Source organism: Octopus bimaculoides, chromosome 13, assembly GCF_001194135.2.
Source record: "Octopus bimaculoides isolate UCB-OBI-ISO-001 chromosome 13, ASM119413v2, whole genome shotgun sequence".
In the NCBI taxonomy this organism is placed as follows: domain Eukaryota; kingdom Metazoa; phylum Mollusca; class Cephalopoda; order Octopoda; family Octopodidae; genus Octopus; species Octopus bimaculoides.
In genome coordinates this window covers 18234346-18254960 of record NC_068993.1, presented here as the reverse complement: position 1 = coordinate 18254960, position 20615 = coordinate 18234346, and the positions used below count along the sequence as shown (strand labels likewise).

The 20615-nt window shown below is 36.7% G+C and overlaps 1 protein-coding gene across 4 annotated transcripts in view; it reads right to left on the bottom strand.

The window, feature by feature from the left end:
* Nucleotides 1-7872: 7872 nt before the first annotated feature.
* LOC106879253 (elongation of very long chain fatty acids protein 4) overlaps nt 7873-20615 on the bottom strand; it is a 75028-nt gene continuing 62285 nt past the window's right edge. For 3 of the 4 annotated variants that reach the window (XM_014928750.2, XM_014928746.2, XM_014928749.2), the window contains exons 5-8: nt 20400-20571; nt 15301-15428; nt 13900-14052; nt 7873-9393 (exon numbers count right to left, since the gene is read on the bottom strand). In XM_014928750.2, the coding sequence (XP_014784236.1) occupies nt 9253-9393; nt 13900-14052; nt 15301-15428; nt 20400-20571 (594 nt within the window). In that variant the 3' untranslated portion in view covers nt 7873-9252. The remainder of the gene's footprint in view (nt 9394-13899; nt 14053-15300; nt 15429-20399; nt 20572-20615) is intronic. The other variant, XM_014928747.2, reaches the window with a different exon arrangement.

The window sequence follows — 20615 nt, the reverse complement described above, 5'->3', positions numbered from 1 at the left end:
CAAGTATAGATAGATAGATAGATAGATATAGGCGTAGGAGTGGCTTTGTGGTAAGTAGCTTGCTTACCAACCACATGGTTCTGGGTTCAGTCCCACTGCGTGGCACCTTGGGCAAGTGTCTTCTACTATAGCCTCGGGCCGACCAAAGCCTTGTGAGTAGATTTAGTAGACGGAAACTGAAAGAAGCCCGTCCTATATATGTATAAATGTGTGTGTGTCTGTGTTTGTCCCCCCCAACACCGCTTGACAACCGATGCTAGTGTGTTTACGTCCCCGTAACTTAGCGGTTCGGCAAAAAGCACCGATAGAATAAGTACTAGGCTTACAAAGAATAAGTCCTGGGGTCGATTTGCTCGATTAAAGGCGGTGCTCCAGCATGGCCACAGTCAAATGACTGAAACAAGTAAAAGAGTATATATACATATATATATTCGTAGATAGATAGATAGATAGATAGATAGATAGATAGATAGATTGCTCAGGCCGGTTTCTTCCGATCATACCGACCGTACTATTTTCGTACAGGACACGTTTAATAACGTGATCCTTGGCGCCCTACATTTAGAAAAGAAGACAGAGTGATCAGGACTGGAATGTTTTGAGATCATTGAGCAGTTCCATCAGACCTATGCCCAGTATCAACAACCGTATTGTCTTTAAAAAAAACATTGATGAATATATAATTCTTTCCACTATACGTACAACGCCTAAAATTGGGGATGTAGCTAGTTCAGTACATCGACCCAAATACTCAACAGTTTCTAATTTTATCAATTCTAAAAGGATAGAAGGCAAAGTCGATTTCAGCGGAATTTGAACTCAGAATGTAAACCCCGACGAAATACCGCTAAGCATTTTTACCAGGCGTGCAAATGATTCTCCTAGCTCGTACCAACCACATAGTTCCGGGTTCAGTCCCACTGCGTGGCACCCTGGGCAAGTGTCTTCTACTATAGCCTCGGGCCGACCAAAGCCTTGTGAGTGGATTTGGTAGACGGAAACTGAAAGAAGCCCGTCCTATATATGTATAAATATGTGTGTGTGTGTGTGTGTGTGTGTGTGTGTGTGTGTGTGTGTGTCTGTGTTTGTCCTCCCCACCATCGCTTGACAACCGATGCCGGTGTGTTTACGTCCCCGTAACATGGCGGTTCGGCAAAAAGAGACCGGTAGAATAAGTACTAGGCCTACAAAGAGTAAGTCCTGGGGTCGATTTTCTCGACTAAAGGTGGTGCTCCAGCATGGTCGCAGTCAAATGACTGAAACAAGCAAAAGAGTAAAGAGTAAAGAGATTATATAAATGAATATTGGACAAACAATTATGTAATGAAGTTCATTAGCTTACAGTTGTTTCGGCTTCAAGATGCAGTGTACTCATAATTGCGTACTTTCTCTTATGACACGCTCTGTGCTCGACCAACGCTTTCCACTGAAACATTCGTATATTGAGTTCTAACGCCAGATTATTAGTATCGCTGTGACTAAGCAAAATATTGGAATAATAAAACCAAATAGAAAGATGGAAGGTTATCTTGGATACAAAAAAAAAAGATGGGGTGGAGTGAGTGATTAAGAACCACTGGATCAAACTGACCGATGCCAACACAACTACATTACTGGTTTTTGTTTATGAACAAATTTTCTTTTTTTTATTTTAATATTTACCTTACTAAATTGTGAATGTTGTAAAAGGAGAAATAACCTTCGTATAGATTCCGTTGTTGTTGAACGTAATTTAATTTCAGTTGCATTTTTAATGTATTTTCCCAACCTTAAAGATATATAAGAAACCAATAGTTAATCAATTTATTGGGAAATAAGAGCGAAAGTGTCACAGATTTTGTAACGAGCAAATGATAAATAGTTAATGCAGGGGCGGTAACTCATTCGTTTTAACTCTTTTTTTTTTTTTCATATCTGGTGACAATTTTAGTTCAGTTTTACCAATTACACACACGCAATCATACGCACAACCAAAAAAGAGAGAGCCTTTAGGTGATCGTTCGATTTGCTAAAAATAGCAGCAAAATTTATGTTTAATGACTTTGCAATCATAATAGGATGCATTAAATAGCATACTTCAATATATTATAGATGCATTTAAAGCAGCGAGCTGGTAGAATTGTTAGTACACCGGGTGAAATGCTTAGCGGCATTTCGTCTGCTATTACGTTCTGAGTTCAAATTCCGCCGAGGTCGACTTTGCCTTTCATCCTTTCGGGGTCGATAAATAAGTACCAGTTGCGCACTGAGATCGATGTAATCGACTTAATCCCTTTGTCTGTCCTTGTTTGCCGCCTCTATGTTTAGCCCCTTGTGGGCAATAAAGAAATAAGAATCGTTAGTACACCGGGCGAGATGCTTCGGGACATTTTGTTCGTCCTTAGGTTTCTGTGTTCAAATTCCGCCGAGGTTGACTTTATAATAGATAAATATAAACAACTCGATATATTACAGTATATCGAACCATATATTTCAATATATTAATTTATAGTTCAAAATAATGGTTTCAAATTTTGGCAAAAGATCAACCATTTTATGGGGAGAGGGACTGTCGACTACATCAACCCCAGTGATTGACTGATACTTTATTTCATCGACCTCGAAAGATTGAAAGGCCAAGTTGACCTCAGTGGTATTATAGTCCAAAATAAAACACGCTAAATAATATAGTTCAACACACGCACACACACATACACACAATATATATATATATATATATATATATATATATATATATGGTGGGGGTGAAGGCGCATAGTTCACAATAGTGAGTTCGATTCCCGGACCGGGCTGAGTTGTGTTCTTAAATAAGACACTTTATTTCATGTTGTTCCAGTTCACTCAGCTGTAGAAATGAGTTGTGACGTCACTGATACCAAGCTGTATCAGTTTTTGCCTTTCCCTTAGATAACATCGGTGGCGTGAAGAGGGGAGGCTGGTATGGATGGGCAACTGCTGGTCTTCCATAAACAACTTTGTTTGGACTTGTGCCTCGGAGGGTAACTTTCTAGATGCGATCCCATGGTCAATCCTGACCGAAGGGGGTCTTTACCCTTTATATATATATTTATATATATAATGTGACTGAAAATACGATTTCGTTTCCAACCAACGACTACATTCAGAAACTAAGATGTATTCTGTTACAGTTAGGGTTAGGGAGCCTCAGCCATACGGTGGGAAATTCATATCTTTCTTATTCATTCCTAACTTAGGTGCAAATCTGTAAAAGAATAGATGAAATGTTGTAAGTAGCTGCCTTGTACTTTTAACCATGCAGTACTTTTTTTTACATGTCTATTTATGTTCTATGTCCACACAATCTATATAGTAACATTTCATATTCTATAAAGTTATCTGTCCTACATGCATTGGCCAATGATCTCAATGCACGGTAGCATTGTGTATCCAACGTATCTCATCGATACGCCATGCAGCATCACTCTTCTTACACATGTTCCACAACGTCTCTCTTGTGTGCTATTCGTTGATAACAATATCTGGAGCAAGATCTACCTAAACTTCATTCACTTCTTCCTCCTATTTTAACTTCTTTTTCGTTTCACTGCAACCACATTCTGCATTAAGATCACCTATGAAATGGTGACTATCTACAACCTTCCACAAGTTATGGGAGCAGTTCATTGGCTTCGTTTCATCAAGGATTCTATCGCTACTTCTGTACATTTGGCACAGTTGAAGTTCTGGAATATGGGAGATCTTGCAGTTTTATTAAAATCTCTTCAGCAGATTTTACAACGGGCAAATAAATCATCAGCATATAAAACGCTCCAATAATATCCAGTCCTGAATTCCTTTGTTATTGTCTCAAGAACTATAATAAAAATAATTTTGTAGGCTGAGTACAACCATCTTAAAGACATCTCATCAATAACTATTCATTGATTTGCTGGTAATTTTAGGCTTATAAAAAACACGTTTTTATGGGGGCTGAATTTTTAACGAGAGACATTCATTTGCAATATTTTCTGCATCCACCAGACGACAGAACATGAAACTAACGTGAAGTAGAATTGGTCGGTCTGGGACTGTAGTAGAAGACACACCCAAGATGTCGCACAGTAGGACTGAAATCAGAACTACATGAGAAGCGAACTTCTTCACCACACACCCATTCCTGCTCCTACAAGCACCTATGAGCAAAAGCGTTCTAGCCATAACTCACCCTTCTTTCCGTATGATTTTGCCTAGTGTATTATTCACTATTTAAAGCTTAAAACTATAACGGAGGAAGGCGTAAGGGGCTTCTAGATATCATTGGTCAAGCGATCACGTTGAGGTTACCTCGTTCAAGAGCAATTAAATATATATTTAGATAATCCGCACAAGCCACGTTATTTAAACGGCCATCCCGCTGAATGATAAAAATTCATTGTTTCTACTCTGTCCTTCTTTACTTTTACTTCAACGGCTTAATGAGCAAATGTGGAAAGCTTTTGTATGGTGGCTTGATATACTATAAAAAGCAACAAAATTTTCTTTAAAATCACACACTACGCCTTAAAAGAAAGTTTTACAATGGATTATGACATGCGGAGCACACCATATCCGAAAATAAGACGGAGTAGTTATGGATGGAACGTTTTCACGGTCAGATAACATCCGGTGTTAAATGACAACAGTTCCTCTCAATTGCAAGCTGCACACCATCTCCTTTCATCTCTCGCAATTCAACGTGCCACGTTAGATTTTCACTTATATTTTTCAACTATTATAAAACAAGGAGTTATGTCCCTTAGTTCTTTTTTTTTTTTTTCTTTTAAATACTTAATACTATCATCCGGAATTCCCTCCGGACACACTTACGCTCGAACAAACTTTAACCCACAGAACATCATCTGCATCAACTATTGTTGTTGTTGTCGGCACTCCGTCGCTTACGACGTCGAGGATTCCAGTTAATCCGATCAACGGAACAGCCTGCTCGTGAAATTAACGTGCACAAACACGTGTACCCTTAACGTAGTTCTGGGGGATATTCAGCGTGACACAGTGTGACAAGGCTGACCTTTTGAATTACAGGCACAACAAAAACAGGAAGTAAGAGTGAGAGAAAGTTGTGGTGAAAGAGTACAGCAGGGTTCGCCACCATCCCCTGCCGGAGCCTCGTGGGACTTTAGGTGTTTTCGCTCAATAAACACTCACAACGCCCGGTCTGGGAATCAAAACCGCGATCCTAAGACCGTGAGTCCGCTGCCCTAACCACTGGGCCATCGCGCCTCCACGCAACAACTACCAAAAATAAAGGAGTGAGTTCTAATGTGATTAGTCGACTTGCCAGAGCAACCAAGTCTCCTTCAAACCAAGACAGCAATGATTCTTAAACACACTTTTAAAAACTGTTATCATGATATTAATCGTTATATTAATCCCGATAGAATATCAGAACGATCTCCGTCGAAATGCAGTGAACATCAAAATGTTAATTAAAAATTATTGTTATGCAGTGAGGAAAATACGCCATAATGTAAACCAGAATAAGAGACGAGGTAGTTACGGATTGAAATCCATTCGCGGCTGACCTAGAGATGAGATTTTAGAAAGGACATTAGGCACTGCACCTTCTCCTTCTGACTAAAGAATAGAAAAAGTTTGCCTGGATTTTCCTAGTAAGGAAGGAGGAAAGCACAGAGAAGGGCTTCAACCATTGGTTTGTAGCCATGCTGGGACACTGCTTTCAAAGGTCTAGCCAAACAGACTGACCCCAGTACTCGTTTGTTTTGTTTTGTTTATTTGTTTTTTTTTAAGCCTGGTACTTATTGTAGTGGTTTCTTTTGCCAAACCGCTAATTTACAGGAATGTAAACAAACCAACACCACTTGCCAAGAGGTAGTGGAACACACACTCACACACACGCAGACTCTTTCAGTTTCTATCTACCAAATCAACTCACAGGGGTTTGATTGGCTTGGGGCCACAGTAGAAGACACTTGCCCATGGTGTTATAGAATGGGATTGAACCCAAAACCATGTGGTTGTGAAGCAAGCTTCTTACTACACAGCCACACCTGCGTATATAGAGAAACATTTTTAGAAAATGAATCACTAAGATGAGAAAGCAAATTTAGATAGAGTTAACATATTTAATTAAATAAACATTAAAAACCTGCCTAAAAATAATTACGTAAATGAGGGAAACACAGCTTAGTAACTGATATTTTAATTCTTTTCACAACAAGGAGAGACACCTCCAGACATGTTTCGATATTATTATACCTCCTCAGTGAAAACAACTTCCTGTACCTGCTGAAAAAGCAGTGATGATACAATCATTCTATAAATAAAAATTACAGTATCCAGAGAGATTTAGATTGTCACCACTATCAGCAAAATAATTGTTTTCTTGTAATCTTTTATCTCTTACTTGTTTTAGTCGATGGACTTTGACCATGCTGGAGCACCCAGTGCCTTGAAGGGTTTAGTAGAACAAATTGACCCCAGTACTACTGGTCTCTTTTGCTGAACTGCTACATTATGGAATGTAAACAAACTAACACCCATTGCCAAGTGAAGGGTGGGGACAAACAAACAGAAAGACTTACAAAAATAAGAAGTGAGATCAATTTGCTTGACAATGCATACGAGTGTAGGGGATGCAGAAAATCCTTAGGTTGGTGTCAGGACGAAAAGTAAAACCACTGGAAGCTAGGGACCCCTAGCTGTTGTCATAGAATCCTTCTAAGGGAAGGACACTCTAATGTAAAAACCTATGGTTTCACATAATTACTAATCATCTTACTTCAGCTTATTACTAAGTACTAATTATGGTCACTCAGAGTCCCACTCATAGACCAATGGGATATGGATGTCTCTTTATGAGGACCTCATTTGTCATTCCATCTACTGAAAGCCCTGTGGTAATGAAAGAGTGCTGACGTGTGCTGACCTGGACGGTTGGAAGTGCACAGCAAGTTGTAACTTTTGTCTGTCACCTATGCTTCAAGCCATACAAATCTGTAATGGGACTCAATGGTCATCTGAGAGGTCATGGATGAAAAGTCAGAAATGCTATTGACAATGAGGAAGCACAAGGAGATGCAGTCATCTGTGAAGATAGAGCAATCACCATACATATACATACACATATGTGTATGTATTTATATGTATACGTGTATGAGTATATCTATGTATACGTGTATGAGTATATCTATGTATGAGTGTGTATATCTATATATGCATGTGTATGTATATATATTTATATATATGACAAGCCTCTACGTAGTTTTTGCCTACCAAATTAATCAGTCTGGGGCTGTAGAAGACACTTACCCAAGGTAGCATGTAGTGAGATTGAACCTGAAACTATGTGGTTACAATGTGACGTTCTTAACCACACAGCCATTTTCATTTTTCTAATTCATATGCCACTGAAGAAGAATTTCTCAAAGTTTCAAACCATGTCCTTCAAAATACAAAGGACAAAGATATTCTTCTCCTTTACCGAAATGTATGAAAGGAGAGGAGAAAGAGGGGAGGAGGGAGAGAGACAGAGACAGAAAGAAAAAATAAGGAGCAGAGGATTTATCAGTTGAGGAGGGCATAAACAATGTACATGATTTAAGTATGGAAATTAGCCTATTTTCAAGCATGAATCAAAAAGAAATGACTCGGTTGTCTCCCATAATTGCCAAAATAATTAAAATATCAGTCAGTGAGTTCATCATGTTGTCTTTTCATGATTGCATAATTATTTGTAATTAGCTTTCATTGCTCACTACGTTAAATATGTTGACACTAATTAACAGATAGATGATGGTAAAGAAAAAAAAGAGAACGAAATGCAGAGACAGATTGCAGTTGAGTAGCGGAAAACTGAAATGTTCTTTTCTTAAAAGAAAAAAAATCCAATGATTTTATTATTTGTAACTAATTTTATTAATTTGTTGAAATTGTTTAGTACAGCTTTGTGAAGAGCTTTTTGTTCAAAAGATCTACCCTCATTGTCATCTACCTTCTTTGTCAAATAGATACAACTTCTGAAATGAGATGAAACTCAATGAACTTAAAACAATGGAATTAATTAAATGTTTGACATATAAAATATTTAAATCATTAATTAATTTTTATTTATAATGCAGAGTTGATGAATGAGCAGAATTGGGATAAAATGGCATCTATTTCCAATGTAAAACAGAAAATTCCATCAGCTTGATATAGATATATCATTTCAATTATATTGCAATTACAAAAGAAGAAATAATTGCAAAAGGAATAATTATTTCCTGTCCAGCAGTCATGCATGACTGCAGTAACTGAACAGACCACATGCTATATCACTGGACATATAACAGTGATACAGAATATACTTCAGCTGCATACACAGAGAAGGCAGCAGGGTCATTTTTCACTAGCCTAGCTTCAGTAAAACTATCTAGCCACCTAAAGTGGGAAATTCTAACTGACCCCAGCCCCACTTCTATATAACAAACAGCAAGAACAGTCTACAATAAGGGGAAGATGCTATAAACACAAAAAATCATCTTCAAAAACTGTAGGTATATTTGAGTCCATCTTGGTTGCATGCACTCAAGAGAAATTGAATTATACTTTGTAATTTACATGTGCTATTGAAAAAAATAAATGACTGCATAAATGGAAACATCAATGAATTGTTTGATAACAAGAATTTTGGCAAAGGTAAGTATATTAACATTTGAACTACAATGAAAATATTCAAGTGTGACACACACATAAAAAATGTAAATGCTCAGTATACACTTCTTCAGTTGTCATCTACATTAAAACACTTGTGAATTCTTGAAGCTTTGATATAGATGTTTCATATATTTATATATGCTTCAACAGTCAATGTAGAATAAGAGTTGACAGCTTAGAGTCAGTGAAAGTCACTGAACATCTGGAATGCATCTTGAAGACAAGGTGATTATCAAATGTTTCAGTCAACAACTCGAACATCTGACGCTGTGGTTTCGATAGATTTTGAGACAAGAACGTATAACTGTCATTTAAGGCCACCATTAACAGCAGTTCACTTTATCTAATAATATCTTTTAATAGCAGTTGTGATATCATTGAAGAATACACCAAATAGGCAATTAATATCATCAATAGATGGAGATGAAGGATACATCATCAAAAACAACTATAGAAACTAAACAAACATAACAAAAATAAACAAAATTTTAACTGAAATTAAAAAATATATATATAAAATTTTTTACAACTGGCAACAGAGGGAAAGAGTACACACAACTTAATATATGGAATTTGTTATTGATCTTTTGCATGCGTTTTACGGCGAGATGCAACAGAGTCTTTCGAATATTGTTTATTATCAGCTTTCTTCGAGTTATTGGCTTCCTTCGGTAAAGATTTTTTGGAATTAGAGGAACCATTCTTCTTTCTATTTCTCTGAAAGGAAAACAAAAGAGAAAGTTTAGAATCACAAAAAAAAAGTAGTAAACTACAGAAACAGAAGAAAGCAAAATGGCTGTCAGTAACAATGCTCAGTAGATGTAAAGAGTTTAACACAGTGGCTCAGTAGATATTACTGATGTTCCACCACTTATGACAATGAGTGTTCGAGTTGATTCAATCAGCAGAACAGCCTGATTGTGAAATTAACATGCACATGTAGCCTTAATGTAGTTCTCGGGGAGATTTAGCATGGCACAGAATGCAACAAAGCTGGCCCTTTGAAATATTGGTGCTACTCATTTTTGCCAGTTGAGTGGACTGGAGCAATGTGAAATGAACACAATGCACCACCATGTATTGAATTCACAACCTTAAAATCGTAAGGGGTCAAATATTATAACCACTAAGTCACATGCCTTCAGTAGGTATAAACACAAAATAAAGGACTGGTTCTCAGATGAGCCAAAGTCAGAGCATTGATACAGTCAGCCAACCTATTAGAAACAGCAAGTAAATTGGTGCTAGACCACTAATATATCCAAGAAAAGATTTACCACACGTCCACTTAACACTATAAAAACTGGAATTGAGTACCGACCCTAGGGATACTTAGAATGCAGAAAGAATTAATTAGCTTTATATTATTATCGACAGAGAAAATAAGTAGTGAAAGATATTGGTATGTTGTGTACAAGGATGTTACTTTGTAGTTTGCTCATAAAGGTACAAGGATATAAATGCCTAGGTCAGAATTACTAAATAGAAATTCTTGTATACTTCACAACAGAGTGTTTATAACTAAAAAGGGACAACCTACAGTAAAAAAACAATGAATGTGACAATATGCAAATTTCAAAGAATAAATGAAAAAACAAATGAGAATATGTATGTACAGCAGTCAATGCATACCATTGACTACAAACAGTTTAACCCTTCTGTGTTGTTATATTTCTGTTGAAATACAAAGACTCTGCTTCCATTGATTTTGTTAAAAATAATGACTAAGTTAGTAAAATAACTCATTATTTAAGCTGGTGCTTGAAATGTAAATTAATGTGAAACTAAGATTGAAAGTTTTTAGATCATTTCTAAACAGGAAGTGTATCTCAGAGAATCTCCAGGAGTGCTCTTAGATGGGTTAGTAGAAAAAGAGTAAATCAACAAAAATATATTATCTTAAAAAAAAAAAAAAACCGTTAGAACTAAAACTATAAACTAAAAACAATTGAATGATATATTTCAACTAAAAATTTATTTGCCTTATCAGGTGTGACTGTGGTTGAAAGTTTGCTTCCCAACCACATGGTTTCAAGTTCAGTCCCACTGCAAGGTTATTTGGGCAAGTGCCTTCTATTGTAGCCCAGGGCCAACCAAAGCCTTGTGAAAGGGTTTGATAGCGAGAGAGATTGAAAGAAGCCTGTTTAGTGTATGTATGCATGTATATGTATTTACACCTGGATTACTGATTCCTTGTATCAACAGGACATGATGGCTGTGAACAAGTGTCATCATCATGCAAGCAGTGTCTTTAATTTCCAATCTTTCTTGAAAAATATGTCTGGTCAGAGGGAAATATCACTTTATATGGAAACAGATGAGGGTTGGCAAACAACGATGTTGACTTCTTTTTATTATTGGCTACATGTATCTCAGGTTTAGAATGGGCACACCATACCCTTGATCAGTTAGGCTTGAGACTTTCTTAAAACATTTGATCGATTGATTGGTTTTATTATTATTATTATTATTATTATTATTATTATTAAGGCAATGAGCTGGCAGAATCGTTAGGTTGCTGGGCAAAATGCTTAGTGGTATTTCGTCTGTCTTTACATTCTGAGTTCAAAAACAACCAATGTCTTCCATCCTTTCAGAGTCGATAAAATAAGTACCTGTTGAACGTTGGGATCGATGTCATCGACTTACCCACTCTCTCTAAAATCGCTGACCCTGGGCCAAAATTTTTAACATTATTATTATTATTATTATCATCATTATTATTATTATCATTATTATTATTGCATAGTCAAAAAAAGAAGGAAATGCAGCACCCATTCACAATCTAGAGAACTGTTCTAAATTCTCACAACAAACTGTACTCCACCATTAATGTCACCTAAGGACTAAATGGTGAGGTTAAACAAGAGAGAAGATTACATTCACTGCTTCAAAACAATAATACTCCCTTTCATAGTTTGACTCCAGGTTGAATAGAAATTAGGCTGATTTTCGTTTTAAAATTTTGAATATATCTTTTCCATCCAGCCGAAATTTATACTTTATTCCAATCAAGATTAAAATGGTAAGACATATTGCTTGGCATGCTATGTGTCACAGAAATCATGAATACAAAAGAAGAAAATCAGCTATTGAACTTGCAATATTCGAGAGTTACCTCCCTTACATGTATATCCTACTCACCCATCCCCACCCTACCACCACCACCACTTTCTACTAATTCTCAAGATTTTTAACAGCCATGGACGACCTTCTTTCGAGCAGTGGACCACATTAGGTATGGCTCATCATAAGGTACGCTGCACTACTAAACACTTCGAGGTAAAATTTTTCGTAGAAGGTATCTCAGGCCACTACAACAATGAAAGAAAACTGTTGATTTACAGTTCAATTTCCATTTCAATAGCTTCTGACTTGTGACAATTCAGCAATTTTAAGCATACACAAGTATTGTGTAGTGTTGTCATACAGGATTGACAAAACTTTACTTTTTCAAATTATAAGAGTACAAAGCTATACTCAGTGGTACACACAAGTAGCTACAACTGCTGAATAACCCCAAATCGTTATAAACAGAAGAAACAGTAACTGACCATTGAATCCAATAATTTTTAATTTTTTTAATTTTTAATAAAATATTTGGAGGGTTACAAATGGACTCTGAAGCATGCTGAAAATTACACGGCTGGTGATGACAAATATTTTTACTTCAGGCATTAAAAGATACTGAGGTGAGAGTAACAGGTTGTACACACCCGTCTAAATGGTGTGTTCAGCTACCCCTTGCAGACATAATTGCAAAGGTACTGCCACAGAGAATGGCCAGCAACACCCACTGCAACAGGTACCCCACATTGCAGGACTCATTTCTTCTCAGACCGGGTACAGTCGTCCCAGTTTTGCAGAGGAAACCAACAGTGTGAGGTCCGAGAATACCAGAAGGATGAACACAGAGCATAGACAGCCAGAACAAAGACACACTAAAGTGATTGGCATTAGGAAAGGCATCCAGCTGTAGAAACCATGTTAAAGCTAACATTAGGGCTTGGCGTAGCTCTATGACTTGTCAGATCCTGTCAAACCGTCCAGCCATGACAGTATGATAACTGGATGTTAAATGGTAGTGGTGATGCTGATGTAAGGCACTAAAACCAATAACTACAGATTCTACTAATTTACAACCTTAACCATTTAGCATTCAGATTTTTCTGTCAAATGCAATGCTTATTCATTCACTGTATTGTCTTGTCACATCGAGATTCGGATGATGTGATTGTTTGTTTTTAGAATGATGTTTTAGAGTAGGTATGAGAAGCTGAATCTGGCCAGTTTGAACATAGGACAAGGTAAACTATTTGGGCCTGATATGACCAGTTTAAATGTTAAGGAGTTCAAGAGTCTTCTGCTTTGTAATAAACAGACACCTGTCTCTGCTGTGACTACCACCAGACATACACCAGAGAAGAAATGGGACAGGAACTGCTCGACCATTTTTTGCCTATGGATCCCTTTGATTCCTATTTTGCTCTACTGGTCTCCTGCAGCCATTTGATGTTTTAAAAATACGAGTACTCCATCAGTTATGACAATAAGAATTCCAGTTGATCCAATCAATGGAACAGCCTGCTTGTGGCTGAGCACTCCACTAACACATGTACCCTTAATGTAGTTCTCAGGGAGATTCAGCATGACACTGAGTGTAACAAGGCTGGCCCTTTGAAATACAGGTACTACTCATTTTGGCCAGCTGAGTGGATTGGAGCAACATGAAAAAAAGTGTCTTACTCAAAGAAATAACGCATCACTGGGAATTGAACTCACAACCTTTTGATTGTGAGCCAAATACCCTCACCACTAAACCATGCACCTTCACAAATAATATAATAAAATATTTTGTCTATCATAGAAGTATAATCAATTTATTGCACATAAATTTTACATGGACTTCATATGGGCCCCCAAGGGTGATATGAACCTTTTGAAAAAGCCTTGGCATAGACAAACAGACTGTCATACTTCATATGATAATCTGCCACAAGTAAAAGTGCATAATACAGTCACCTACCAGGCTAAAGGACATGAAATATCTGAACAATAGATCAGTGGATAGCACATAGTCATTGGACCAACTATGTATACACTACATGTATTTTTGAAACATGGATCACATGGAACTAAAACAACATCAACAACAATATTGGATAATACAATACATTGCTTTTTTAGAAAGAAAACTGCAGCAAAATAAATTTTATAGGTTACCTTTTTAAGAACGTAAGAGTTATAATAGAAGTTAAGAAACAATAGCAACAAAGACATCCCATAGAAAATAAGTGCCCAGTGCATCCAGACAGGAAAATTACAGCTTAAAAGGAGAGACTGGGTAGCATGAATCATACCAACAACAAACTGTACCTGCAAAAGATAGGTTAAAACATAATTAAGATTAGGAAACATACAGAGTTAAAATAAAGATAAATCAAAAACGTATTTCACTAGGCACAAATGTGGCTGTGTGGTAAGAAGCTTGCTTCACATCCACATGGTTCCAGATTCAATCCCAGTGCATGGCACCTTGGGCAGTGTCTTCTACCATATAGCCTCAGGCTGACCAAAGCCTTGTGAGAGATTTGGTAGACAGAAACTGAAAGAAGCCCGTCGTGTGTGTGTGTGTCATTAATGAGAGAGACGGAATATGGAAGATATGAGAATCTTTATTGATCACTACAATTGTTTCAACTTATCTAGCATTTATCCCTCGCAGGTGGGATACTGAATTTCTGGTTTAGATATATCCATAGTGTTACGACACCGTTTGGTGATTAGAATCAAAATAAGCAACAAGGATATCCAAAGTTAATGCAGTACGATCGTTTCATGCGACTCCATTTATTTAAGCAATGTGAACATTACATCAAATGTAAAATGCAGAGCAACCCTCAGCTGCACAAAGATATAGAAATTTACTGAAATTTTATTTCAACAGAAGGACATACAAAAAACCATTTTGACTAAGCCAGACCTCTTCCTTTCTATTTGGAGAGTTTAAATGTAGTTACAAAAATATGTCCTTCTGTTGAAATGAAATTTCAGTAAATTTCTGTATCTTTGTGCAGCTGAGGATTGCTCTGCATTTTACATTTGATGTAATGTTCACATTGCTTAAATAAATGGAGTCGCATGAAACGATCGTACTGCATTAACTTTGGATATCCTTGTTGCTTATTTTGATTTTAATCACCTTATATATATATATATATATATACACACACACACACACATACTCACAAAACAATATACACATACATATATCACATTAGCTCACTTTTCATTACATAACTCAGGTCAAACCCATACCAGCATGGAAAACGGGCATTAATTAAATAATGATGATGAGGTGCCATGTAAAAATCACTCAGTCCACTCTGCAGGGTGGTTGGAGTTAGGAAGGGCATCCAGCCATAACAATTCTGCCAAGACAGACATAGAAGACAGGTGCAGGCTCCTGTTTGGCCAGCTCCAGTCAATCTGCCCAACCCATGCCATCATGGAAGGCAGACATAAAACGATGATGATGAAGCTGTTAGAATTATATCATTCTCATTATATGTCACGGAAAAGACAATGGTAAAATATTGAAAATTCATAAAATAATATACAAACCAACTGCACAATTGTCAGATAGCGCTTCCACCAAAGGTACTTTTGCATTGCAGGACCAAGTGCAGATAGACCATAATAGGAATACATCATAACGTGAATAGAAGAGTTCAGTAACGCTCCTAAAAATGCTGTAAAATAAAAGAAACAATAGTTAAATACCAGGTTACAATTATGCAGATGTTTAAACAGTGTAACATGATTTTTTTGTCTTTGGGTACAATGGTTATTTATTATTTGTTTATCCCTAAAAAGTATGAAAAATGGCTAATATTTCCTTCAGACTTTGCTTTCGTCCACTTGTTTCCATGTGGACAGCTAGAAGTAAACTGAAGTATTGATCCTTGTATTTATACCACCATCTATGTTGCCAGAATGTTCAAGCAATATTTGAAATTTTTAGAAACTTCCTGAAAGTTCTAGAAAATTCTCTTTCAGAAACTCAGCACTGAATCTGTCTGAAATGTAATGGAAAATAGGTCAGTTTCAAAACATTGCTGTCCAGGTCACAAAATCAAAGTTTGAAAGGAAAACGTAATTATTTCCATTGATTTCTAGATAGAAGCCAATAGGAAATAACACTTAAGAAATAACAAAGACAAAAACAAATTAAAATTTTGTTACACAGTGTTATAACGGCTGATTTAGATTTACAATCGATGATCTGCTGTATGTGACTATAAGACATATACACTCATATATAAACATACATTCTCATAAACTTGAACATACATATATATGTATGTATATGCTGTAGGGAATTAGTAATAATGGTACACCCCTCTCAGATGATATGGAATAACCTAGTCACTATAAGTGAAGAGAAGTAGGTGAAGTACCGGAGTACATAGTAGGCAGTCGTCGTCTTGTTGATTGCTGTTGAACTACTGCCTTTGTGTGGAACACGTGTTTTGCCGTCTTGCAGTGGTATTATTCAACGTCTTCCCTCTTGTTTGATGAGGGAACATTGTAGGTTCATGCCTTCATAATGGAATACGAAGGTTTGAGTTCTTCTTCTTCAGACTTTATGTCATCTGAGGAAGAGCTGTTTAAAAGTCTGAAGAGAATAGACGAAGCAATGGAGGTGAAGAATTATGCAGAGGTGGTGAAAGAGAAAAGCGAAGATGAGTGTGTGGAGGAGTTGAGTAGATTCAAAGAAATGCTTAAAAGGGAGGGGAACGACATAAAAGTGCCCCCCACCAAGAAGTTTAAAAAAGAAAAAAAAAAACCATTATTTACAGGACATACTCAGCAACAACAAGGAAAATTGATATCATGTCGACCACTGAAGTCAAAGTGACATTAAAACCAACCTGACAAGGGATTTCTTACCTTGCCAGAAGAAGAAAGTTTGGAACAGTGGAGGTGCAGTTCCAAGAGGTAGCTACTGCTAGGCTGCACTCGGCAACACCCTTAAAAATGGATGAAATGGTGCTTCTACCCATATACTTTGGGAGGTATGCTTCCAGGGTTAGGGTAGAAGGTATACCCCCAGAAACTGATGTGGCCAGGCTAGCAGCTGCTATACTGCTGCGCACGTAAGAGAAAGTAGTGGTCCTCCAGGCCACCAGAACAGCCCATAAGAACTGGCAAGGGCTGAGCCTAGATATGATAGTCCAGGAAGCCTCGGAAGACTTTGAAAACATAGTCAAAACCATCACGGTCGAAGAGGTCAAGAAAATGGACACCAGCACAATACCAGAACGGGTAAGCTATCTTGAACTTTTAAAGAAATTCTTCAGAAAGATGAAAGTTACCAATTACAAATAATGTTTTAAAAACATGTTCAAGGAAGTCACTCAGAGGTGAGGCTGAACTGCTTCATTTCCCCACCATGTGCTGTCCCCTCTGTGTTAGGCCCTGTGTGGCCAATAAAAGAAAGAGTACTTAGTAGGCAATCAGTGATAGTCATGTCTTTACTGGTTTTACTAAGTACACTGTATACCAAAGTGGGCATCATAACAACCCAACATTTTCAACAATGGCGACAAGGATTTAAACAATTCACAAAGAATTAATGAACACAAGGATTTAAACAACTCTTGAGGAATTAATAAACTTGACGAGGATGAACCAATTCATGTGGAGTTAATAGAAACTAAAAGAGGAGTTAATAAACTCACAAAGTTGGTGTACGGATTTTATGAAAAATCATAAAAGTATGGAAAATTTGTTGGTAGGTTTGCTCGAGTTGCAAAAACAGCAACAACAGATACAACTGCAAGAGCAACAACAGAAGAAACAACAAATAATATTACAATAACAAATGCTGCAATTACTGAAGTTGTCAGCAAAGTCAGAAAAAGTGTTCTCAACAGACTATGTTGCAAACTCCATAACAGACAGTTCTATAATGTAAATAATCTCCATAACAGAGTTCAAATATGAGCCAGACAAAGGAGTTACCTTCAAGGTTTACTACAGAAGATATGAGCAAATCTTTGAGCACAAACTGTAAAGATTGGGATGACAAGATGTAAATGTGCTTAATCTTGAAAAAACTGGTGGCAACAGAACATGAATGATACAGTAATTATGTACTCTCAAGTAAACCTTCAGACATAAACTTTAATGATACAGTAGATATACCGTGTAATATTTTCAGTGAAAAAAGCTCATTGTTCAAAACACATTGAAAGTGTCTGAACATAGAGCAAAATAACAATGAGGACTACATCACATATGCTGGTAGAGTTAACAGAGAATTTGAGAAATTTAAGCTGGATGAATTAATGCCAGGTATGTTCCAATGCCTGATTTTTACACAGGGACTAACTGCAGAAAAAGATACAGAAGTTAGAACTAGAATTCTCGCTAAGCTGGAACAAAACCTGGATGTAACCCTACAAGTGTCAAAAGAATGTGAAAGGATAATTAAATTAAGACACAACACAGAGGAAACTGAACATAAAGATCATTTCCAAATAAAGCAGGTGTGAAATAGTCAAAATAGAGAAAAAGTGTTTTCTAAAAAACACAACAAAAATCAGGAAATAAACCTATGTTTTGCATGTGGGGGAAAAATTGTCCATTTAAGAAAGCAGAGTGCTTTTGTTATGGTAATATAGGACATATAAAGACACACTGTAGAACGAAGATGATAAAACATCAGAACAAAGGAAAAAGAATAGTATGTCATTGGAAGAAATTGGTAACAAAACGATGAGGAAATTTGTGAATGTGAAAATCAGAAATACAAGTGTTAAAATGTAATTGGACACTGGAAGCGATACCACCATTATAAACGGAAAAACTTGGAAGCATGTCGGTAAGCCAAAATTAATTAAATTGAAAAAGGTAGCACATAGTGTTACGGAAAAATAATATATTTTTTCAGTGAAATTATATGTAATGTAACATTTTGAGGTCAAACAGAAACGGTAAAGATATACGTGTTAAAAAGGTCACTTAATTTATTCAGCACAGAATGTATGGAACTATTCAAAGTATGGAATACACCCATAAGTGTTTTGTGTGGAAATATAGTCGGTTCAGTTGAAGGTTCGAATGTGGCTGAGGGACTGAAACAAAAAATTGCAGTAAAACAGAGTGGAACACCTGTATGTAAGCCAAGACGAAATGAGAAATTGCCCATGATAAAAAGTAAACCTTGTTCAAAAGTAGATGTTCCATGGTCGAGACTACACATCGATTTCACTGGTCCTTTAAATGGTTCTTACTACTTAGAGGTAGTTGATAGTTTCTTGAAATGGTCTGAAGTTTGCAAGTGTAAAAAACCAACCTCCTCAACTGTGATAAATTTTTTACATGAATTGTTTACAAGATTTGGCCTCCCAGACAAGATAGTGTCTGACAATGGAATGCAATTTGTGTTCAAATTTTGTGTAACATTCGCAGTAGAACATATAACTACAGCGCCATACCATCCCAGATCTAATGGAGAGGCAGAATGCTTTGTGAATACCTTCAAAAGAGCCCTTAGAAAATCGAATAAAGAAGTCATGGATGAGGTAGCTCTACAACAATTTTTAAGAGCGTACCATGTGATGCCAAATCTGAAATCCGAATACACCAGCAGGTAGCTCACCAGCGGAGCTGATGGTTGCAAGAAAAGTAAAATCAGTCTTTGATAAATTGCTACCTAGCAAGAAAAGAAAAAGTACACAGCAAGATTCTTTAAAGTTGGTGAAAAGGTGTATATAAGGGCATACAAGAATGGAAAGCAGAGTTAGGAAGTTGGTGTAATTACCAAATGCATAGATAATATGATGTACAGGTAGAAAAGGCATACAAAAGAGACACAGGAACCAACTGAAAAAGAGATTCGTGGAAAGTGAACCAAAGAAGTCAGAGGAACCAATGGAATGGTTGTACAATGCATTTCAAGTACCAACACCACTGCAGATGATTGAATCTTGGCGTACAAGTGAGAGGAAAAGAAAACATATAGATTTCCTGAAAATAGATGCCATGCACAAAAGTATTAAACTGTACAAAAAAAAAATACTTAAAAAAGGGGAGGTGGGGTGAATAAAAAGCAATTATTGCTAAATAAAATGACACTTCCTTAGAAAAAACTTGAAAGAATGTTGTAGGGAATTAGTAATAATGGTACACCCCTCCCATGTGATGAATGGAATAACTTAGTCACTATAAGTATGTGAAGTACCAGAGTATGTAGTAGGCGGTCAGAAATAGTCATGTCTTTACTGGTTTTACTAAGTATACTGTATACCGAAGTGGGTGCTATAACAATCCAACATTTTCAAGGATTATGATAACATATATTACAAATTAAAAGCAGCTCTAGCAATGTAAACATTATCGGTCACACATACATACTGTATGTGTTTTGTTTATATGACAAGTTTGCTGTGGGACAGAGTCCAGAAGAAGCTCCCAAGCAATGCCGAGGAGGAGAAGGAAAAGGAGAAGACAGAAGAGGAGGAAGAAGAGGAAGAGGCAGCAGAAAAGGAGGAGGAATAGGAGGGGGGAAAATGGAGGAGGTGGTGGAGGGGGAAGAAGAGGGATACAATGTGAAGTGTATTAGGATAAATAGCATCAAATACAGCACCAGAGTAGTACCACATTTAGAATATATAAATGACACTTTCTGTCTCTTCAATGACTGTAATACTTACACTGACCACCAGCAACCCATTTGGTTCCAATCCACCATATAGGAAACATAGTGACATGATGGTAGACATGAAGAAATGTTATCTGTTCATTCTTTTGACGCAAAATGAAGAAAACTGTGTCAAGCATTTCTATCAACTTGGAAACATAAAACCACCATATTGCATTGGCAATCTGTAAAATATAAATAACACAGTTGTATATATATATATATATAT